Source organism: Benincasa hispida, chromosome 4, assembly GCF_027475165.1.
Source record: "Benincasa hispida cultivar pf3 chromosome 4, pf3_genome.v1.1, whole genome shotgun sequence".
In the NCBI taxonomy this organism is placed as follows: domain Eukaryota; kingdom Viridiplantae; phylum Streptophyta; class Magnoliopsida; order Cucurbitales; family Cucurbitaceae; genus Benincasa; species Benincasa hispida.
Window position 1 is genome coordinate 12,147,646 of NC_143481.1, and position 24,454 is coordinate 12,172,099.

The window sequence follows — 24,454 nt, forward strand, 5'->3', positions numbered from 1 at the left end:
TGCTATCGTATTTACCATTTGCTACGGTGTTTACTATTTTATTTCCTTCTCAAACTAAAAATAGTTTACACCTCAAACACATACAATTATAACTCAAATTAAAATAATCCATATCCCAAATATAAACTATTATAACCCAACTACGATAATTAAGTCCATGTCCTAGACGCGGTTGAAACTTTATTAATACTAAAGTTGGAACTCTTATACCCCACCAGGCCACCTCACACACATTGAGCAACCTTACACCCATGTGTACCTACTAGAACTTATCAGCTGAAAGAGCTCATTAAAACTGTATTATAGCCTAGTAATTTAAGTCCCTCTAGCCCTCCATTATTTAAATTTCAAAAAGGAAAAAGAAAAAGAAAAAGAAAATCCTTCCAACTTTAGGTAAAATATTTTAGAAAATAAGGAAAGATTCATGAAGAGTTATCCCATTATGGGAAGTGGTGTGACCAATATAGCAAAAGCATAGCATGTGAAATGTTCTGAAAACAAATGAGTATGGTTTTTGTTATCATTTCCTTATAAAGTAAAGTGCAGATGATTTAGCAAATATTCTGTGATATAAGAGATCAGATCATTGCATCAGCACATAAAATTTAATTACCCATTTCCATAATTTGAACAAAAAACATTGAACTTTACCCATTTTCCTCAAAGGAATATATCATTATAGAGTGGACCCATTTTCATCTCCTATTTCTATTTCACATAATTATTCATACACTTAATTGTAACTTGTAAGAAATACTTTCTTTCTTGCTTTCTCCCTTCTGCTTCTGACACAAAGTAGAGAGTCAAAAACTATATGATAAAAAAAAAAAAAAAATTGAAATAGCTTAGCGGTAATTGATATGTATTTTTTCCCTTAAAATTAAAGATTTGGATTCCTATACACCTAACTTGTTCTACCTGAAAGAAAGTTTATTAATAAAAAGAGCTAAATTCTTGCCCGTTTCAAGTTTGAATGGTGATCTTTATGAGTATATTTGTGTCGAATTTTGTTGTTATTGAACGGTTATAACAAAATAATTAGTTTGAAAGATTAATCCAAAGCCCATTCAAATTGAGGAGACATCTCGACAACTGTTATGTATCGTTAGGAATGTCTTTAATACTCAATATCCCTAATAAGGCATCAAGAGTACTATTCGTCCCGACACCTTTGACTAGGTGTTAGGAGTACTATTCATCCTGACGTCGTATGTCTGCATTGGGAGTATTCCACTCTCCTGATATTGTGTATTTATCGATGTGTTTTGTGATATTTATCGACGATTCTTGACATTGGGATATCATGTTTTTCTTGTAGTGTGAATAAGGAGCCAAGTAGAAGGCAAAGGAAAAATTGGAGACAAAGAGAATGTAGATGACAAAAGGTCATAGTCCCAAGGAGAACATCATTAAAGCAATATCTTGATGCTATCACTATTCAACACATCAAACTTGCAAACAAGGTCTTAATGCTATATAGTTAATGTCACTAGACATAACAGATCCCCACTGAATGCCCTTCAATACTGAAAACACACACATCTTAGATTCCATCTGTAGTGTCAAGACACTGTACGTCCATTTGCATGATATGCACTCAAAACTAGAAAATTATTCGAGGCAACCACCACAAATGTGATTGTTTCATAATAACTATTCTAAAACAAAAATTTCACCTCACATAACTTAATAACCACAAATATATATAAATTCAACCACAAACATATATAAATTCAAAATACTTTTAACGTATCTCTCCTAAACATACAACGTAAAACTGTCGACCACAGATAATAATCTCCTCTGATAAATTATTCTCAAACAATATCCTTTCTTTCTAGGGGTGTAAACAGAAAAGGTATCTTCTATATTAATTAACAAACAATCAATAACCTTGGAAGAAAGGGAAACATACAAAGTCAAGCTAGATTCTACTTAGCTCTCACAATCGTAGCCAAAATCAGAAGGGATTTTGCAGTACTTGAGCTAGTTTTAGAACTAAGCATTAGCTGCAAAACTCTTCCCCATAGTTCATTAGTGTGAAGGAAGCAAAGAGCCATGGGAAGAGCTCCATGTTGTGAGAAAGGGAAGGTGAAGAAAGGGCCTTGGTCTCCTGATGAGGATACCATTCTTAAAAGATATGTGGAAACTCATGGCGTTGCTGGTACTTGGATTGCTCTGCCCACTAAAGCTGGTTTAATTTCTTGCTTTTTTCTCTTCACTTTCATAAGAACTAACACCAATTTTTTGTTTGATTTCTCTCTTGTTTGTTTGTTTCTTTCTGTAATACAATATATTGAAAAAATTGCAGGGCTAAAGAGATGTGGCAAGAGTTGCAGGTTAAGGTGGCTAAACTATCTTAGACCCAATATTAAGCATGGTGAATTTACAGAGGAGGAAGACAATGTCATCTTTAATCTCTATAATCAATATGGAAGCAGGTAAGTTTTGTTCTTTTTTCAAACCAGGATCAATCTTAAACAAGGATTCAGATTTGAACCTAACAAAGCTTACACAAATTAGAAATTTGAATCTAGATTATTTCTTAGTTTCTGTAAGATATCTATGAGTAATATAATTAAGGTCAGCTCGTTCGAAACTATTTATTTATTGAAAATTATACTTGTTTGCTGATATTTTTTTACTATAGTCTTCATCTTCCTCAAATTTCTCGAAAGAAAAATAAATTTAAAAAAATTAAGGTATTGTTTGGATAATCGTATGAATATTTAGTTTTTGAAAATGAAACTTATAAATACTACTTTCACCTAATTTCTGTTATTTTGTTATTTACTTTTATCAATATTTTAAGTTTTACTTTTAAAATTTGAATAAGAATTAATAGATTGTTTAGGAAAGGAGGTGAAGGAACAAACATAAATTTCATATAAACAGTAAATTAAAAAGAAAATTGTTACGAAGTGGCACTTAAAATCCCCACAAAGCAAAGAAACTTATAAGTAAGAAATAATATTTATAAACTTAATTTTCAAGAACCAAAAATAAAAAGTCGAACCAGGTATTAGTATTACTTTTTTAAATTTTGAGATAATAATTTGTTAACCGTTGTGTTGTTGGTCAGATGGTCTACCATAGCCTCTCAACTGCCTGGTAGAACAGACAACGATGTGAAAAACCATTGGAATACTAAACTGAAGAAGAAGAAGCTATTCCTTGCAGGCCAAACCAAGCTCCAAACCCATACTCATCTTCACTCAAAATCCTCACTGCTACATGTTCTAGAAACAGACTTCACTGAAATTATTAATCACCCACCAATCTCATTTGCTGGTTTAGACGACTCGGTCGATCAGTTCGAGATTCCTCCCGTTATCGGTTCAAGCTTATTCGAACCTGGCGTCACTGTTGATGGTAGAGATAAATGGGGTTTAATGGAACACGGGGGCTATGACTTCCCACCAGACATGATCTTCAGCATGTTGTTTTAAGAAGAAAAATGGTGAATTGGAAAGATGTTATTTGCTAGACTATTGATAATATATAATACAACATGAAGTTGGTACGTAACAACTATTGGATGTGAATTCTAAAATTTATATGCTTTCTTAATAAACAAATTCGATGTACTTTTACACTTTTTCTCTCCTACATCTTTTGTCTAGTCAAACCATTTCTGAAACTTATTGCACAATCCAAAAATGTGCTGCATAAATCTAGACCTTTCAAAAAGGTAAATCAAATGGCCTTCTTCTATAATTGTATTGAACTTGCCAACAGACATACATGCAATCTACATATGCATTATATTGTACATCAAGGGCCAAATTGAATTCTTTGTCTTACTACAGGCACATTCTTCCTAATGAATTTGTTTCTTTTTAGGAAAGATCACAATAGAAAAATAAGCCTCTTCAACACAAAGAGACTAGATAAAAACTTCCCAATTGGATTGAATGATGGACAAATTCTAGTTACTTAAATGCACCACCAATAACCTATAAATTGAATATTATTACAAAAGGAATCAAAAGAAGCTGGCACCCTGACCCAACCAAAACGAGCTGAAAATTTAGTTTTTACTGAAGCATGAATTTGATTTGAAATGATTAAGATCTCGAAATTTTTGGTTTGGCCCTATTTTAAAGTTCATAGAAAGTTGATTAAAGTAAACAAGATCTTCAAACAACCGTTAGTTTCTGTCGAGCCATAAATTCCAAAGCAGCATCCACCAACCAGTCTTCAATTTTGTTTGGTAAGCAAGGAAAAATTTATAGAGGGAGTTGTTTGTGCAAGCTGCATAAAAGCAGACCCAAGTAATAGATAATGACAGTTGAGAAAAATCTCCTACTTCTACAGCAACAATGAGTAGAATTTGAAAGAAAATAACATAATAAAAAAATAGCTTTACAATAGACGTATGTTTTAACCATTTCAAAGAATATTAGTTTCATATATTTGTTTTCTATAACATCTTTTCAGTCTTTTTCCATCGATATAGAGATTTTTTTTTCTTTTAAAAAATCATGTTTCTAGTGTGTTGGCGTTACCTGAAAGTTTGCTTGGCCGAACTTACCATCAACATAGTGTATCAAAAAAATTTTAATTTGAAATTTTAAAATGAGAAGTTGTATTAAAAAGGCCGAGAACTTTTATAAAATATAGTATTTATATATTAAAAAAAAATCAAGTTATACTCCTAAATTTTGGAAGTTTATCATTAAAACCCCAAATTAATAACGGTATTGATTTAAATCATAACTAATTTAGATTATATACTAGAATTTTGTTTTAAACTATTAGTTCAAAACTTTAAAGAACTTTCTCAACAAAAAACTGTAAATTAAAAAAATGAAAAAAAAATCAACTACATGAAAATTTGAGAGCATTTAATTTTAATCTACTTCTCATCCTCCATTTTTCTCTAGTGTTTTTAGTGTTGGGTTGTATGTCTCAAAACTCGCAGTTTGTAATGTTAAACATATTCTATTATCAATAAAGATGTTATTGAAGTTTATTCAATAAAATTGTTATTGAATATGTGAATTGCATTTATAAAAACTAAATCTAATAAACTAAAGATCTATGACTATTATTTGAATACATAAGCTTAGACATAAGAGTGAATCAAGTTAAGTAAATAGTCAAAACGGTCTATAGTATACGAATAAGGCTGAGTACCTTATTTTGGTAACACTATCGGATGTGGCCCATTCTGTAGTTGTTACAATTTGTTGTAAAGTGCTACAAATGAAGTGATCCTGATTTGTTCATATATTGACATGAGAAGCGGGGCATTCTATGCAATGAGTTTGCATAAGATCAAACCAAGAATTAAGTCACTCTTACTTTATAACGCTGTTTAAGAATGACTATTTCAAAGCGATGACGTAGGTAACTTGACCTTAATCCTGAGCTAACTATGAACGTTGTTTAAGACTAACTATAATGCTGTTTATACGGGACTATCCTTAGATTTGCATGAGTGAGGGTTGACTTAACAACATCGACTCAATAAGCCTCCCATTTCAGGGGTAAGACTGGGTAGATAGCTGGGGACATAGAGTGTAAGACGAAATTTACTTTTAGCTTCTTTTAGGGATAATAGAAAGGTTGTTCCTTTAAGTGCTGACTTTGGGTCTTGAATAAGGAGCTCCACCCTCTCATTGGCCCGAGGGGGACTCGGTTTAGTGATTGGATCACAAACCAATTGTTCCTTAGAGGATCGGTGGGACTTAAGGTGCAAGATGTAATCTCGAGGGTAAAACAACTTTTGACCCAACCGCTATTACAAACAACCTGTGAAGGGTTAACTTACTAATCATGGTTATATCGAGTGGACATAATATATCTACAGTGACGGAAATGCAACTACTGGGCTTTAGTGAAGTGATCCGGTAGTTAACGAATGGTGACTAATTAGGTTAAAGAGTTTAGCTGGTTAATCGCGGATCATTGGAGCTCATGATCTATAAGTCCATGAGATCCCCTTACAAGCTCATATCAGACTAAACCTTAGAACAATGTGACGAACGAATTTGAAGTGTTCAAATTTGGGTTTTGGAGCAAAGTGGTAAATATATGCTATATATTTAACCTAATGTTTAATTGTGAATTAAATATAAAGAGAGAGAAAATAAAAGATATTTAAATAATATTTAAATATCAAAGTTATGAATATTGATTCATATTGATTGAGATTAGTGTTGGATTTAATATTAAATTAAATTAATTATTTTTTAAAATTGATTATTTGAGTTACTTTTGAAATTAAATGGAATTGGTAAAAAATGCAATAAAAGTCAGATTGTTGACTTAAATTTGTTGACTTTGAACTTTGAGAGTCAAACTTTAACCAAGTTAGTAGAAATGTCCAACATTTGTGAGTGAAAAATGTCAACTTTTGCATGGCTAAATGTCTTCATTTGAAGACACTTGTCCAACTAAATCCCACTTTGAGTTAGTGGATTTTTTAGTGTCAAATTCTCATCAAACTCAAAGTTGCATGTTTTGCATGCAATAGTCTTTAAAAGATAGTGTTTAATGAACTTTAAGAACTCTTGGCCATAGTAGAATTTGATGAGGTTATGTGATAATCTCATAACAATTTTCTCTCTAAGACTTAACCTTTTCCTCTCCAAATTAGTCACTCACTGGATTCAACCATCTTGTTCTAAGGCCGGAGAATAGTCGGGAAGACTATTGTGGTGGTCTATGAACCGTTCGTGAGGAGATTAGAGCTCAGTTAGAGAAGACTAGAGACTACAAAGATTGTATTTCTACTTTGCCTTTTATACTTGTTTTAATTGCACAACACGCTTATCCTTTGTAATTAACCTAATTACTTTAAATACGTTTTCCTTTCGTTGCGCATGTGTTCATTCCATCATTTAGAAACAAAATATTTGACATTTTTTTCCTAATGTGGTGGGATATTAGTAAGATAATGTTATTTAAGTGTTTTTTTTAGCTAATTTTAACTAATAATGTGAAAGTAGTTATAAATCCCTCACATCTCTTTTTTTATTATTATAAGTGCGGAAAGATGGATTGAATCTCCGATTTTTAGGAAATAGCTTTTTAGGACGAAATCACTTATAAATAATCTAGATTTTTAAAATCTATGTTATTTTATATTAATAAATTCAAACCTTTTAACATGGGTAGGATAAATTTTATGGTAACAAAAATTATTGAAAAGCAAAGCCAGGTCTGAATGGTTCTCAAAATTAACAGATCGTCAACTTATAAACCTTGGAACATTTTCAATTAATTTTCAATTAAAATTAAACAATCAAATTCCACTACCAAAATTGCTTCGTTGTCTCGTCTGTTCTTCCGGCTTTTATCTCCACCATCTCAGATACAAAGAAAGTTGAAATTTCTTCACCGCCACCCGATTTCCTTCTTTACCACGATCTGAAGTTTCCCTGTTACTCAAAGGTATATCAGTTCCTCTCTGTTTTTCTTTTTTTCTTCAGAATCGATTCGTTTTGCCTGTATCAGCTGTTCAATTTTTTTTGCTGTTTTTTCTCCCGATCCGTTGCGTAGATCTTTCTCCAATTGCTCACATTATCTGGTTTTAATTCTGCAATATTGTTTGATAGATTTCGCAGATCTGACATGGATTTCATGAAGGTTTTCGACCAAACTGTCCGTGAAATGTGAGGCTCGAACAAGTTAATCTTTGTCAATTTGGTTATCTAATCTTTCTCTTTTCTACGTTATGTGTATAGGTTTCTAGATAGAAGATGACCTTCTGTTAGCTTTAACTTGGATTTTTGGTGTGATTTTCATTTTCATTTTATCTATTTACGTGTTGTTGCAGAAAGAGGGAGGTGAATTTGAAGGTCCTGAAGGTTCCCGAAATGGAACAGAAGGTTTGAACAATGCATTTGCTTTTCGATGATATGTTGATTTAAATGTCTTCCTCGTTATTGTTATGGATTCTATCTGCCGTGTCTTTAATAGATCTAAGAAACTCTCAACACATTTGTTCAATTATCAATGTCCCGCCCCAGCCTTCTCAGGAGGATAGTTTGCATACTCTACGACTTTACATGGTGTCCTATGCTATTTTCCTTCTTGCTTCTGTTCTACCTCCACTCCATAAAGTTGAAATATGATAATTCAGTCAGACATTATGGAAGTTGAATTTAATGCTAAATATTTAAAGAAGCATATATTATTGTTTAAAAACTGTCCCACGACTACCTGTTAATTTCCAGCATCATTTGGGTGGTTTTCGGGGAATATTGATGTTGCTTAGTATTGTAGCATTCAACTCCCTCAATGGCGGTTAGCATTTGCTAGGCGTGTGGTATATGTGAATTTTTATCCTCAATTTCTGTTCTCAATTCCTTCAAATCCATAGAGCAATCACTTTCGTTTGAGCTTCAAGTGCCATTTAGGTGGATTTTCAATTGGTTGGTCATGTTCCAGATGACTGTCAGGGACTTGCTTTTTCATATACAATGAATTAAGTTTCAGAGAAGACCCACTTCTAATGAAGTATTTAGAATTCTTTTGTTGGAGGATAGGAATTCTCAATGTAGTTTCATTACTGGTTGTCATCACTGCTACAGGTGCTGGATGCAACAGATGATGAACCATGGGGTCCTCATGGATCTGCACTAGCAGAAATAGCGCAAGCTACAAAGAAATTGTAAAGTTACTCTTTTCAAATTCCATCTCATCCCATATTGTTCTTTTCTTTTTCAATCAAGCACTTGTTTTGGTTTGGTGATTGATTTTGATTTTCCAGTTCTGAAACTCAGATGGTTATGAATGTTCTCTGGACAAGATTGAGTGAAACTGGTAAGAATTGGCGTCTTGTCTATAAGGTAAAATTTCATTGTTTTCAGTTGAATACGTTCTTATTTTCTGACAAATAATACTTTATGTCCCACTCTTGCTTATGAGTGGCACTGTCAACTTCTTCAGGCTTTGGCTGTTATAGAGTATTTGGTGGCGCATGGATCTGAACGTGCAGTGGATGACATTATCGAACATACTTTCCAGATATCTGTAAGAATGTTTTAACGATTTGTTCTAAGATCCAGTCCAACACTTTAGAGACTCTTAGTCTTATTCTATTTTGTGTTTTGTATTATGTTGGATAGTCACTCTCGAGTTTTGAATATGTTGAGCCAAGTGGAAAGGACATGGGCATAAATGTCCGGAAGAAGGCTGAAAACATTGTGGCCCTGTTGAATGATAAAGATAAAATACAAGAAGTGAGAAATAAAGCAGCTTCAAATCGTGAAAAGTAAGTGAACATTTTAGGAATCTGATTCATTTTTCTTTTCCTAGTTTGGCTACATACGAACAGACGTCAAAAATTGATCCTTGGTTAAAATATTAAAAAGGGGTGGGTTAAAACCTTTACTGACTGTTTAGTAAATAAATGACTTTAACAATAACATTCAGTAACACTACAACATTAGACTATATCAATTTGCTCTGGGCTTTAATCTGGGAGCCAGAGTTAAGGTAATTTGCTGCAAGATCAATTATATTAAATATGTTGGAGATGCGTGCATTAACTCAATGAAGAAAAGTGTAGCCATGATCTTTGACTTTCATCAATATTTTGTGAGGACTGAATTTCGTATGTTTTAAGCTTGTTTATGTGTTGCAGGAAATCTTTCCTCCCTTGAACCAACCATCACTAAAACCATAATCTCTCATCTCTTTTCGTTAGCATCTTGTGCTTATTTGGCGTTGGACTTTGTCGAGTTGTCTATGAGTCTCTTACTTTCTGAGAAATACATTTTACTCTCTCCATATAATTACTTTCCTTTACACTAACATTAGTGGATGTAGGCAATTGAACAAAATCTACAGGAAGTTTAGGAGCTCTATATATACCACTTTGAAGGGATACTCATTAATAGACTGGTTTTTCATGTTGCTATATGTAAATTCAGCTTGTTTCAATACCAACCATTTGGGTTGTTATATTGGAGCTCAGTCACCATACATGAATTGATTTTTCAGAATAACTAGTGTACTGTCCATTCTTTAGGTACTTTGGACTTTCATCTACTGGAATTACTTACAAGTCAGGTTCAGCATCGTGTGGCAGCAGTAGTTATTATAGCAGTGATAGTTACCAAGGTCAGAGTACCTTTAGAAGCGATAGATTTCGTGATAGGAGCAGTGACAGGGATTCATTTACAAAGGAAAAAGATGGCCAGGATGACTTTAAAAAGTCAGATTGGGCTAAACAGGAAGGCAAGGGTCTTACACAGAACAGCAGGTATGTACTTGTTGAATATTTACCTTTTACTTGATTCTATTGGCTGAATATGATGTTTAATTCAGCCAATAGGTTGTTGTGGGGGGTTGTCCCTGCCTGTGACCTTAGTTTGTTCTTTCTCTGATAGAATATATTGTTGTTTCTTAAAGAAAATGATGTTAGATTCTTGGACTTGGAGAAGGTTCTCCAAACAAAAAACACCTGTTTCTTTGAGGCAGAGTCCTTTGGTTGAGTTTTGTTTGGACTCTGGTCTCTGTATATTAAATTATTAATATATTGAAGAATTATATTATTGAAGAAATGTCAGTGGCTAACGTTTTTAAAATGAGAAGTTGATCGGAAGTTATTGCATCTATGGTTGGAGTTATTAAATTCTGGAGAAGTTATGTGAAGTTTCATATGTTGATTGGTCTTTAATTATTGACGTCTCATGTACACAGACAGACATTGCTCTATAGTCTTTTATGTTGCCTTGCTTCCTAATAGGGAGAATTCTTTTTCAGCAAGGATCAAGGTAAAACATCATTTAGTACATCAAAGCCATCAAAAAAGTCAAATGACTCTGCAAATAAGACTGCCTCCTTCAGTGCTAGTACCCCTACAAATAATTCTGACGAAGATTTTGATGATTTTGATCCTCGTGGGACTTCCACCACCACCACCACAAGTGTTTTGAATGTTGGTATGTATGTGCTTGTTTTGTTGCAATAATATAATTGGTGAATTGATGTTGAACGGGGCTTATTTTTGTAGCTTAAATGCTAGTGGACATTTGCCAGGGATGGACATTATATACCATCTGCAAATAGGACCATAATGAGAAATCTTTTCTACTCATTTTGCTTGGTTTTTTAAAATAATTCAATTGTCCCAATTATTTCTCTTAAGTTTTCTGTAACCATTTCCTCCAATATGTTTATAGATTGCCATTGTTTTGTTATTAAATGAATAAAAACAATTTTTACCTTTTTATACACATAACTTAATGTATGCTGCCCGTTTCTCTTCACAATCCAAATACAAATTACATTAATCCATATTTCCAACTCAATCTTCACGAACCAAAACTTCATTTAAACCATGGGAAAAGCATGCCCTTACTCTAGCTTCTACATACTGTCTATTGTCTTTATGTTCTTACTTCTTAAAGAGTAAGAGATCCCAATACAGGACAAATATGTGGTAAATTGACAATATATCAAGGGTGGAATCGGAGATGTTTTGATATAATACACATTTGTGCTTGTAGTTAGGGAGCATTGTGAAATTGTTTATCTTGATAATGGAATATAATCCACATGCGCTGTTTTGATTCTTAAATTATGCACGAGTTTTATTTATTTAACTAAATTTTGATCCGTAAAAATTCTCAGAGGTTTCTCTTGCATTGTCGATATATTTCTGTTAATCCGAAATCTATTGTATCAAACTATTTCTCTTGGTTTTGACTATCAACTAAAATTTTTCTAATAAGCTGATAACAAGCGTAGTCTAGTTGAAGACTCTAACAAGATGCTAGGGTAAATACTAATATCATCATTGTATCACTTGGTGGATGTTTCCTTAGATGAGTAAAAACACGTCTTCCTTATTAATTTCATGTAAGGGAAGATCCTGAAATAGAGAGTTGGAGGGGTAAAGTAAACTGTACCAGTAATAAATGATAAATTCTAAAAGAGAAAGCTTGTGGTATTCAATCAAAATTACCCTTTGTAGAAAAATAAAATATTGTCGATGATTAACTTAGACAATCTTAAACCGTAAAAAAACTAAAACTAGAAAAACAGATGAATAAGGGAATTCTCTCATTCTGAGTTAAACCTTTTGACAGAAGCTGCTGCACCAAGCCCCAATGGGGTGGACCTTTTTGGAGACAGTTTACTTGGAGATCTCATGGACGCCCCAACTCTTGTTCCTCCTGGAAAGCTGGACAGCAGTTCTCCTGAGGTTGATCTGTTTGCAGATGCTACTTTTGTATCAGCTTCAGCACAAGTGGAAAAGGCTTCCTCGTTAAAGGTTCAAGATAATTTAGGATTTTTTGTAATGCCATTAAATTCCACAATGAATACATCCTTCCATAGATGAGGAGAAGAAACACATTATTTTGGTTACTGCAACCACTTTCTTGCACTTAGCTAAGTTAAAGATTTGCCTTCCATTCCAAGGATAGTATTGCATTTAGCTCAAAAGAAATCATGGCTCTTGTTCTATGCACTTGCATTTCTTGGTAATCTTTGGGAAATTCTCACGTATGTGATTGAAATCTAATCTTTCAGTAATTGTCATCTTTGCCAAACTAGACTTTGTTTAAGTTGTCTTCATATGTATTTCTTTAGGAATAATTAAGGTCTCGCTTGATAATGACTTTATTTTATTTTTTGTACTTCAAAGTTGTGTTTGTTTTCTTACTGTTGTTTAACCGTGGTTTTCATCTTTCTTAATGAAAGAATTGAATTTTTAGCCCAATTCCATGCTTTTTTTAGAAAAAAGTTTTGGAAAACTATTTTTTCTCTCTCCAATTTCGGCCAAAGGTAACATGGTAGCCAAGAAGAAAAATAGGGAAATTACTAAGTGTATAAGGGCTTTGGAGACGAAAGTTGAGGCAGAGGGAACTATTGTAGTTGAAGGCCATGATGATTCCTCATGAGAGTGCTCTCACTGAATATTAGAGGGCTGGGAGCTCCCTCCAAAAGAGCTCTTGTGAAGGAGTTGTTCATTTTTGCAAAATGCATAATATAAAAAAACGAGGGATGTTGTGATTCTTCAAGAGACTAAGTTAAAAAAGCTTGATTGGAAGCATATTAAGTCAATTTGGAGTTCGAGGCATATAGGACCCCTTGGATGCAGTAAGGACGGTTGGAGGGATTTTAATTATGTGGAACTTGTCTAGTATCAAGGTTATAGATTCTGTCATGGGGTCTTTCTCGTTATCCATTCTCTTGATTTTCAAACATGTTTTTAGAGGCTGGCTGACAACTTGACAGGGGTTCTTGGGCCATCTACTCCGGAGGGTTGGGATGATTTTTTGCAAGAGCTGGCTGATATGCATGGTTTGTGCATGATTGTTAATGTGTAGGTGGGGGTTTCAATGTTGTTAGAAGAGTTGATGAAAAGCTGGGGGGGGGGAGGGAGAATTACTAGCAGTATGCGGCAGTTTAACAGTCTAATAGAGGAGCTAACTTTGATTGATATCCCGATGAAGAATGGGGTCTTCACATGGTCAGACATTAGAGGTGCTCCTCCAGCAACCCAGTATTGACAGGTTTCTTGCTTTACAGTGTTGGGTTGATAGTCTTAAAGTAGTTGAGCTGAACACATTTTCATGAACCACTTCCAAGTTCCAACCACATTCCCCTTCAACTGAACCTTGACAATCACAAATGGGTCCCTCTCCTTTTCGTTTTGAAAGTATTTGGTTGGATCACTCTCAATTTATGTCTGAGATGGTTAACCCGATGAGCGTTCAAAGTTGGCCAGGATTTTCTTTTATGGAAAAATTAAAGGGTGTGAACCAGATTTTTTTGATATGGATCACAAACGGGTTTGGAAAGGTGGAGGATTCCAAAAGGCAGTTGCAAACCAAGAGGGATGAAATAGATGGCTTAGAGATAGGATGGATGAAGCCCAGAATGTTCAAAGAAACCGTTTGAGGGCAGGGTACATGGAAGCTATTTTTAAGGAGCATAAAAACGTTGGCCCAAAAATGCAAGGCGCAGCGGCTTGTGGAAGGTGATAAAAATTCTCATTTCTTTCACAGATTGGTGGCGGCTAGGAAATGCAAGATTTTTATCTGTGTCTTGGAAACAGTGGATGGTAACTTACTAACCGATGGAAACAATATAGAAACTGAGTTAATTGATTATTTCACAAAGCTTTATGGTGATTCAGGTGATAAAAATTCTCATTTCTTTAACAGATTGGTGGCAGCTAGGAAATGCAAGATTTTTATCTGTGTCTTGGAAAAGGTGGATGGTAACTTACTAACCGATGGAAACCATATAGAAATTGAGTTAATTGATTATTTCACAAAGCTTTATGGTGATTCTAAAGTCACAGATATTTTATTGAAGACTCGAATAGGGAGAGGTTGGATAGTCAGTGGGCTGTGTGGCTTGCAAGACCTTTTGAGGAGGATGAGATCCAAAAGGCAGTTAGTGGTCTTGGAAGTTTGGAATATTTTGAAGAATGATCTAGTTGCGGTATTCCAAGATTTTTATCAAAACACTATCATCAATCAGCACACCAACGAGACCCATATTTGCTTGATTCCTATGAAGATCAATGCCTTGATAGTTGGAGAATTCAGACTGTTCATCTACCTCTCTATTATGATAAATGGTAGACTGCAGGGCAAAATCTGTGCAAAGAGGGCTTTGAGGCAAGGGGAACCCCCCCTCCTCTCCCCTTCCCTATTTTCAATTCTTAAAGTGCCTAAGGAAGTTGTGGATGAGATGGACAGGCTGGCCAAAAACTTCTTCTGGATTGAAGGAAGTCGCCATGAGTATAGTTGTTTGGTCAATTGGGGGGAAACCTCCCTTTCCTTGCTCTATGGTGGCCTTGATTTGGGACTTTTCAACAGAGAAATAGCACCCTGCTGCTTAAATGGCTATGGAGATTTAGCAGATAGAAGGTGCATTGTAGAGAAGAGTTATCTCTAGTATTATGGTAAAGATCTGAATGGGTCGAAGACACTTGATCCTAGAGGTAAAGTGAGAGGCAAGCCATGGTGTGATATTGCAGGGGAGTAACAACTTTCGGTTTCACGAGTCTAAAGCCAACCAAAGGATTAAAATTTGGTTTTGGAAAGATAGATGGGTGGGGGGACAGTTCTTGAGATGGAGTTTCCTGTCCATCTCGTAGAAACAAAAAGCTTCCATTGCCGACTTCTGGAATTTGGGGACAAATGATTGGGATCTTAGCCAATTGGGAGGCAGGGGGGTGGATCGGGCTGATTGAAACCCTTGATGTAAGGTTGAGTGAAGGCAAGGGCAGAGTAGCTTGGTCTCTGGAGGTTGGGGGGGTAATTTTCCACCATGTCTGCTTTTTTGAGATTGATGGAAACGGCGCCTAAAATTAAATCCCCACTCATCAATGCTATTTGGAAGTTCAAATGCCCCAAGAAAGTGAAGATTTTTTTTGTGGTCTATAGCTCATAAAGACAAGCAGCAGATGCTTCAAAGAAGATGTAAAAATTGGGTTCTCTTGCCTACAGCAGCTTGCTATCTTTGTCTCAGGAATGTTGAGAATCTAGACCACCACCTGTTTCCTTCATGCCCCTTCACTGCCAAGGGGTGGTCTGCTCTTATGAATATCTTAGATGCTAGTGGCGGCTTGCCGAGAACTTGATGAGTAGCTGTTACTTTTTCAGCCTGGAATATGTCCAAGAAGGATCTATTTTGTATAATTACACGGAAAAGGCTCTGTCAGTTTTGATTAGTGTGCTCTAATAGTAGTTAGTTTTATTTTTATCCATCAACAGCCATTTTGGTGTTCTAAAAGTGATTTAGTCGTTTTACTTCTATTCATTATTTAGTTGAAAAGGGATTGATTCATGAAAGTTAATTAAAAGCCAAGTCGATAAGTGTTATCTCATAAAAAATACTATTCATGAAAGTGACTGGAGTACATAAGTTCCTCTTTCTGATCATTGATTTTCTTTTTCCTTTTTTTTTTTCCTTAAAAGAAGCTTCTTGCCCTCTTTACAGACTACTGAGGTTGATTTGTTTGCTTCGCGACCTGCTTCAGTTTCTGCAACGGTCGACTTTTTTGCCTCTCCTGAGCCAGTTGTACAAACAGGAACCAACTTTGCTAGCACAGTAAGAGACAGTAAAGCTTCAGAACCTGCTTCAGTTTCTACAACAATCGACCTTTTTGCCTCTTCTGAGCCAGTTGTGCAAACAGAAACTAACTTTCCGAATGTGGCAAGAGACTTTAAACAGAAACCAGCTTCACAACCTGCTTCAGTTTCTACACCAGTTGACTTATTTGCCTCTTCTGAGCCAGTTGTACAAACAGAAACCAATTTTGCTGGCACAGCAAGAGACAGTAAAGTTGTGGACCCATTTGCTGCTCTTCCACTTAACTCTTTTGATGGATCAGATCTTTTCGGTGCACCGTCTTCGCACTCTGAACCAGTGTCATCAGCACCTTCCCAGAATCCTGTTGGTGTCCCATCTAATAATTTAGATGGAAAATCTATCAACAGTTCAACAGCTCCATCCAAGAAGAATACTTTCCAGGTCAAATCTGGGATTTGGGCAGATTCACTTAGTCGAGGATTGATTGATCTTAATATCTCTGCTCGTAAGTCTATCTTAACTGTCACAATCCTTTTCACTGACCTTTCTTTTCATTGCCTTCGTTTTTCCTTTCTTCTTGAACTAATTGAGACATTTCATAGACAATATTCCGGAATGGAATGTACCATCTTCAGAATTTTATGTTTATTTTCTTCTAAGATGGATCTCTGGAATAGAAGTTTGCTAAATGGGTGGGGGCTGAATTAACATATTATGTTGTGGTAAAAGCAAGTTTAGATTATAAGTTTAGTCCTTGAACTCTCAAGTTTGTGTTAAATAAGTTCTTGTACTATAAGAGGTTCATAACAAGTCTATAAACTTTCAAGTTTGTGTCTTTCTAATAGGTATGTAGACTTTAAAACGTGGCTAATGAGTCTTTTAGTCTTTGATTATGTGTCAATAAGTCTCTAAACCTTTGATTTTATATCCTTTAGGTTCTTGACCTATTCTCAATGCTTTTGAAAATTCATGAACTTATGTTAATTTTAAAACATGTTGCATATGTTATGGACTTCGTAAACACAAAATTTTAAGTTCGATATATTTGACATCTTTGAAGTGTATGAACCTATTAGTCATGAAATTGAATGAAAGTTTGAGGGCTAACTTGTAATTTAACCCAACACAATATCTTTTTATTTATTCTTAAAATATTACATCCTTTTCATCACTTCATTACTTCACATGAGAAATTGTTGAGATCTTTTAAGGCACTTTTGGGTTGTTTTAATATAGCTCCCTTAATACAAAAGTTGCTTGCTCGCATTGCAGCCAAGAAGGTTTCCCTTGTAGATGTTGGTGTCGTGGGGGGATTGAGCGATTTCTCAGATGAGAGGGAGAAAGGACCAGTGCCTACTTATCACATGGGGCAAGCAATGGGTGCAGGATCCGGTCTTGGTAGGACGGGATCGCAGGCGCTTGGAGAAGATTTCTTTTCACAACTTTCTGGTCAACAGTACCAATTTGGTGGTTTCCAGAAGTAAATTTGTTCTTTCAGCCCTGCCTCTTTTTCTTCCTGTTGATCTGCAAAGAGTGTGTGGGAAAACCTTGAGCTTTTTGGTGTGAGTAGCTTTTGCATATACGCCACATATTATTTGAATCGAGGAAATGCCTACTTGAATCGAGGAAATGCCTTGAATAATGTAAAATGGTTGCTGCGTTTCTTGTGGTTCTATATTTTACTGAGTTGCTGTGAATGAAGGAATGATACTTCTTTTCATTGGACATGTTGCGAAAGCAAGACAAAGCATTTTATATTTTTTTAAAAAAAAAAATTGGAAAGGGGGAATCGCAATATCCTATCTATAAATGATTCTGATGTTTATATAGATGGTTTAAATATATGTAGTTGTGACCTTCGAATGTCTAATTACATGTTCACTAGAATATGTACATTTCTGTTCAAGAGTCAATTAGTTCTTTCTGAATGGGTTGCATCATTTTATTATCGTCTGATTCTTTACCTCATTGCTGGGAAATAAATGTTTTTTATGACAATTGTTTAGAAATAAGAACCAATGTCACCTTCCACATCTAAAATGAAATTCTCTTTTGAATGCCTTAGCGAACAAATCTTTTACTCGAGAACATCTCAATGTCGTGTCTCAAAAGCACGAGCATGGTGGTAAATGATCAAATGCTTATTATTATTATTTTTCTTATTCTCCAATAATACAGGAAAAGAAGAAAACAAAAAAAAGCTTTACTCAAGTCCTTCCCGTCTCTGTACATTAAATCTCATCTTCAAAATATTGATGGGAAAGTACGTTCAAATGACCAAAATATTAGTCATATTTTCACCCTCAAGGCTCCAACTCACATGTTGGACTTAAAAAAGGTTAAAATAGCATTTTAGTTTCTAAAATAGTTAAATTTCCTCATTAATAATTTGGTTGGTTAAAGAGTTCATTACTCGCTTAGATAAAACAAACGGTTTAAATATCACTAATGATAAGGGAACTTGAAACTCTAGACAACTATAAAAATGAAAACGAATCAAGTAGGACAATTTTATATAGTATAATACGAGTATAGTTTTTTAAAAAAAAGTATAATAATTGATTGATAAAAAAAATTGGCTCAAGTGAATCAATGATTTACTGCTATTAATTTTGAATTCATTTATATAAATTTATTTCTTTGTTGTTTACTTATATTTATATGCATCATTTTTTGATTTGATTGTACTTTTCATATAAAATTTGGTTGCTAAAAGCTAGTGTACCTACATACAGACACGACCGAGTTAGTAGTATGTAAAGTAATCCCTTCCATTTGGGAAATAGTAATAGTAGCTGAAACCCTCATTTTGCACCCCCCCACACCCCCTCCCCCATCCTCCATTCGTGCAAATACACAAACACGAAAGTGTTTCAATATTGAGGATTTTGAGTTCATTTTCATCACAACATAGTTTTCATTTTCTCTCTTTTTTATTTTTTTTATTTTTTTTTATTTTTAATTTCAATCATATTTCAAGCATCCTTCCTCTTAGCATAGCTTCTGCCTTCCTCACCTGCCTCACCGATCCGATAATGAATACCTGCATAACAACAATTTTACTATCTTACTGACACAGAACGACTTTCAATATACATCAACATTCAACAGAACAACTTTCAATATACATCAACATTCAACAGCCTTTTGGCTGATACTCGAAACATCGATGCGAGGAGTGAGCCCCTTTTGTTTGTTTCTGGGCTTTATAATGAAGAACTCGAAAAGAGTCGTTGAGTTTTAGTCTAGGGTGTGGGATTCAAAGCAAATGGAGAAGGAACTTCCCAGGAAAGTTTAAAGAATAGCATCAAATTTTAGGCTTTACAGTGGTTTGTTTTAAAGTGAATGAGAAGAGAGACTAACCTTGTCCGGTGGGCCCTTAGCACCGCCAATGAGAATTTCCGCACTGCATTTAAAGAATCCAAGGTGAGAAACAAGAACAGATATGATACTTTTTTAGCCTAAAGGATATAAATGAAGTTTAAAGGATGTTGGCGATAAAGAATTACTTGCAAGATTCCTTTATTGACAAAATTGAGGCTCCCTTCCTACCAATTACGCGTCCCATCATTCCATGGGGAACATCTAATACTGAAAGAATTTCTTCGTCAGGAGCATTGCCCTCTACTACAAGGTTATCTGAAAAAAACATGTTAGACCATGAAACAAAAAGCTTTATACGCATTAAATGAAAATTAGTCTTTTTCTCTTTTTCTTTAAAGATCTGAAATGAGACGTAGGCTAAGAACCCCGAAAGATAAAAACCCCAAACCATATGTGCAAATAATAATTAAACAGATAATAAACCATTTATAAATTTTAACATATTTGATGTTCAGAAGATTCCAACAGTACTTGGATAACTGGATGTAACAAGGTGAGCCAACAATTCCCACATTGCTAAAGGGCTTTTTAAATTTTGAACCCAATATCAATGGTGAAATCATAACATAAAAGAAGCCAACAATAATGAAACACAACAAAGCGTTCAATTTGGTATTATTCTCATTATATTTAAGTTTTGAACCCAATATCAATGTTGAAAAGTTTGCAATTATAGTTTAATCAGCTTAACATATAGACCGTTCAATTTGGCATTATGCTCACTATATGGACTACACATCATAAGGTGTGTTCTTAAAGAAAACCTGGAACAGAAGGGAGAGGAGGCCAGTCAGCATATTCATTATCACTGATGCAAAAACACCGACAGTACAAAGCACCACGCACTGCAAGGTACCACAGTGATTGATGATTCAATTTCTCCATCATCTTGTGATAGATGTAAAGCAGAAAGCGTACATCGTCAGCAGCTGCACGGACCATCAATTCAGACAATGGTCTATAGGTCCAAAACTTGGGGTCCTGTAAAATATAATTTAGAATTTCGGTTTTATGCAAAGATAAACTTGTGGAACAATTATACTATACCTGCATATTAATATTATGATAAGATAGCATTTTACATCTTATCATATTTATGGTCATAATTATACTATACCTGCATATAATAATCTTAGTTTCCACGTAATTTTTGTTGACTAAAAAGACTTGAAATGTCTCTGCATTATATTTATACTTGTGCTACTCCAAAATAAGGATATTACATTTAGGAATCAAGCACGTCTGACCTACAAAGCACCCCATCACGAAAAACGGTGCTTAATATGTAGAACCACAGAAATTCTTGCTTAGATACAATATTCTCCACAGCAATACAAACTATGGCAAAACTAACCTTTCTAAGTAGGAGGCGGACCTCTTCCTTCTCCACATATGATACACCTACATTTAAGCGTGAGGATTACATAGTGGTTAGACATAGAAAAAGAATGGAAGCATTAGCAGCAAAACGAATTGAGTTTTAAAATAATAGACAAATGCATTTCATATAACAGAAACTTATCAATTTCACCAAGATCATAAGAACTTGACATGGATTCTACATTGTTCCTTTCAGAAAATTCTGATAATTCAATTAGCAGGCCAAACAATTTATATCCTACAAACAAACAGTAAAGAAAAAATGAAATACACGAGGAGAGGAACTTAATGTTCACTTTACTCCTAATAAAAAATTGATGGGAGATGAGGCAAAAAGACTTCCCAATTTCGTAGAAAAAGAATAACATCAAATACAAACTACATTTATTTGAGGTAGTGGTACGGACTACAAAGAGCCAAAAACACTTCCAACTCACTAGAACTGTATTCAAATTTGTTCCTATCCTTCTATTCAGAAAAATGGCTTTTTCCTTTTTCACCAGAAAAATATAGCTCACGGCACTTCCAAATCTACACAACACCTACAATTTGAACTATAAAGTCTGCAATGCCCACAAGCAACTCTAACATGCTGAAGAAAGATCAAGAAACTTCATCATATTGATGAACAAAGGATGGAATGAATGCGAAGGATATCTATCATCTGACAATAACATATCTTTGAGGTTGTAAATTTGCAATTTGCAAATGTTGATTCCCATTTTCCTATTCTGCCATGTCTATAAATATGGCAGTCTTCTGTATCTTTTAGCATAAAATAAATCTTTAAGGTATTCATTTCACTTGTGTGCATCACTATCCCCCAACCATGCAGCTCATAGTAGGAAGTACGGAGTTGTCTTAAGATAAAAATGGCAAGCAATAAATAAGTGCTTTCTTCAAAGTTTAATAAGCAATTGTCAGTTAATACTTTTGAGTGAGTACAGGTGATTTTATTCAAGAAATTAAAAAATGCATACATTGCCATGATAAAAAATGGAGAATATCTAGGTACTGGGATTAATATAATACCACAATAACGTGAATCTGCAAGAAGACTAACAAAGGAGATATAGTTATCTGGTGTCTTTGTCCGTCCCTCTTGCTCCTCTAAAAGTGAATATGCAATCTGAATCAAGTAATACAATTGAAAATTAAAGCAGGAAGGTCCAAATAACTCAGCCTTCCTCCATATTGCAGCTTTCATACAAACATTTAGCCCCAAAGTAATTACAACGTAGCTCAAACTTAAAATAAATTGTTTAGATCACTTTTTTAAATAAAAAAAGCAAACTTTTTATTAGCATTTGAAAAGTCACAAGATAACCACTCTCTCTCTCTCTCTCTCTCTGTCTCTTCTTTTTGAAGAAATGCATACTTTCAACATCAAGAGAACTTCAAGGAACCTAGATTAGAAACAATGGCACAATGGTCTGTGGATTAGTAGGATCCATTCTCCTGATACGATGATAATTTCAATTTCAAACAAATGAAACAGAGAAGAAGAAAAGTAGAAAAACATTCTTATGTTTTAGTAGCATTAAATTGGCACGCTAAGTGGCTAACCACTCTAAATCAGATAAAATATAATGCATGATAAAATTGTGTAAACAAGAGAAGAGTGTCAGGCTTCTCACAATTGATAATCACCTGTGTATCAATAACGTTGTTCAACTTGATACCAAACTGAAAGTACAATGCCTACAGTGAAAAAAAACAGAGTAAATATTAGCTAAAATGTGTCGTGTCACTTTGAGGCAATCTGTAGTGGAAACAAAGTTCAAAAGAGACCTCGCTATCTCGTTTGCAATCATGAATAACTTTTGTGACATATTTGGACTCAAGGGCAGGCTTACAGACTTTCACAAGTTCCTCTCCTCCCTGAACAGCATCAACCAAATATACAGCATCTGGAAATGCAATCTGCCAAGAAATGAACACAGATGAAAAGATAAAGTCAACTAATTTGATCACTGTTTTCTAGTAGAGCAGAGACTGAAAATTCTTGAATGCCCAAGCATTTGACAGTAGTCAACCCCTGTAATTTAAAGGATGTGTTACTACAGCTACAAGTGGGAGACTATCCAGGTGCGTTCATTTAATTGCAAAGCTATAATATTAGTCATTCTCTTGCAAGGCCGCAGCTTGGACCACGAATTGAGTCAATTGACAATATCACCAGATGATTGAGAAAAATGAAATTATAAGGTAAACCACTGACTCCCTCAGTTAGGAAGGTTAACTAACACACACGCCTCTGCCCTGAAATTTCATGCTCTCCACGAGGATGGTAAAACTGTGATTTGTTCTTAACATTTTATTTACCTGCATGACACAGAGGTTTCCATGGCGACACAGGTCAACACCTTCACAATCAAAGCCAACTACCAGAGGCTTTTCAGGTGATGGTTCAACAAACTCGTTAGGCAGTTGAGATACATGAGTAACGATATGTATAGGAACCAAGGTTGCGTTGGTTTCAGGATCAGTCTGATTTTCACCTGGCAGCCACAGGAAATGGAACTCGTTGGAAGATGATAAAAAATCTTCAAGCGAAATGAACATATGAAGGCAGGAGTTGAGGAACGAAGGGTCATTAAGCTCTACAGTTCAATTTCATATTAAACAGCGCGCAAAGTACCAACCATAGAAAAGATCCCATCGTCTCAAATTTAAAATGAACATAATAACTAAAATTCTCGATGGAACAGGCGCGGGCAAAGCAGTCAAGAAACCATACAAGGCAAAAACAATCACAACAACCAAAACCTATCCGGAAGAACTGAAACTAAAACGAAGTGACATAAAATGGCGAAAGAACAATGGAAATAGATAAAAGACTGGCCATATACTAAGAGCGACATGTCTTTCGAAATTTCGAAACAAATTCTTCTACTCTAGCCGTGGATAATTGCATCATTGTGATTCTCTTGCATCAAGAATCAGTTTCCAACATGAGTCAAGCTTATTCCACGATTCTTCATTGGCCAAACAAATAGCAATTAAAGCTTCGATAAGAGAGAAAACAATGTCCTACGGTACGAAGAATCGCACGTCAATCCACAGGCCACAACTTGATTAACAGGAAGGAAGATAGATCAAAACAATATCAAATTGATCATGAATGAAAATGGAAGTCCAATCCGAAAGAACGCATGAAAGGGGAAATAGAGAGTGACCTGAGTCCGAAGGCAGAGGAATACACGTCTGGTGAGAAGGAGGAGTGTTCGCCATTTGAGCGAATCATTCGATTTTCTCTCGGAACTTATTGCTTTTAATTACTTCGAATCTAAATTTGGTAATTAATATTTATCAATTTTGCATCTTTAGGGTAACAAACAAATTCAATGTAATGGTTTGTACTTAAGTCCGAAGATAATTCTAACTCATGTTTGAAAATTTAACTAATCATGAGATTTTGCATGGTAAAAAGTTAAAATTTTGGTTGAATTAAAACTAAAACAAAAGTTTAAACAAAATGGATGTTCAACTATTCTCTTGTTGGTATTGTTTTTTCTTTTTAATTAAGAGTCTTTGAACATGGAAAGATTCCATCCATTCAAATCAGACGCATTCTGATCTTTCTTATTTGCTTTGCCACAAGGATTTAGAGACCATTGTGCACCTATTTTGGAAATATGAAGTGGGAGAAGGATGATGTAAGCATGTGACA

General features: G+C 34.8%; 3 protein-coding genes across 6 annotated transcripts; 2 read left to right on the top strand and 1 right to left on the bottom strand.

Annotated features, from left to right (window-relative positions):
* Positions 1-1,758: 1,758 nt before the first annotated feature.
* Positions 1,759-3,597, top strand: LOC120076583 (transcription factor MYB36-like). 2 transcript variants are annotated; one of them, XM_039030455.2, is made up of 3 exons: positions 1,759-2,164; positions 2,312-2,441; positions 3,083-3,597. In XM_039030455.2, exons 1-3 carry the CDS (start codon positions 2,059-2,061, stop codon positions 3,447-3,449), a joined length of 603 nt encoding a protein of 200 aa, XP_038886383.1. In that variant the 5' UTR covers positions 1,759-2,058; the 3' UTR covers positions 3,450-3,597. The 2 variants fall into 2 exon arrangements, with proteins under 2 accessions (XP_038886383.1, XP_038886382.1); XM_039030454.2 differs by having other exon boundaries at positions 1,761-2,194.
* Positions 3,598-6,940: 3,343 nt separating this feature from the next.
* LOC120076775 (ENTH/VHS family protein) lies at positions 6,941-17,930 on the top strand. 2 transcript variants are annotated; one of them, XM_039030682.2, is made up of 12 exons: positions 6,941-7,401; positions 7,566-7,622; positions 7,787-7,838; positions 8,544-8,623; positions 8,723-8,801; positions 8,902-8,985; positions 9,081-9,226; positions 9,986-10,219; positions 10,723-10,901; positions 12,054-12,235; positions 15,925-16,522; positions 17,290-17,930. In XM_039030682.2, the coding sequence occupies exons 2-12, from the start codon at positions 7,582-7,584 to the stop codon at positions 17,499-17,501; spliced, it is 1,887 nt and encodes a 628-aa protein (XP_038886610.1). In that variant the 5' UTR covers positions 6,941-7,401; positions 7,566-7,581; the 3' UTR covers positions 17,502-17,930. The 2 variants fall into 2 exon arrangements, with proteins under 2 accessions (XP_038886610.1, XP_038886608.1); XM_039030680.2 differs by having other exon boundaries at positions 7,092-7,401; positions 12,051-12,235.
* Positions 17,931-18,763: 833 nt separating this feature from the next.
* Positions 18,764-24,121, bottom strand: LOC120076776 (3'-5' exonuclease domain-containing protein / K homology domain-containing protein / KH domain-containing protein). Of its 2 annotated transcripts, none has more exons than XM_039030683.2 (10): positions 23,961-24,121; positions 23,107-23,282; positions 22,573-22,704; positions 22,432-22,482; positions 21,814-21,910; positions 20,756-20,802; positions 20,166-20,382; positions 19,527-19,656; positions 19,381-19,423; positions 18,764-19,060 (listed from the first exon to the last, which is right to left on the bottom strand). In XM_039030683.2, the coding sequence occupies exons 1-10, from the start codon at positions 24,013-24,015 to the stop codon at positions 18,986-18,988; spliced, it is 1,023 nt and encodes a 340-aa protein (XP_038886611.1). In that variant the 5' UTR covers positions 24,016-24,121; the 3' UTR covers positions 18,764-18,985. The 2 variants fall into 2 exon arrangements, with proteins under 2 accessions (XP_038886611.1, XP_038886612.1); XM_039030684.2 differs by lacking the exon at positions 23,961-24,121 and adding an exon at positions 23,627-23,897.
* Positions 24,122-24,454: the final 333 nt, after the last annotated feature.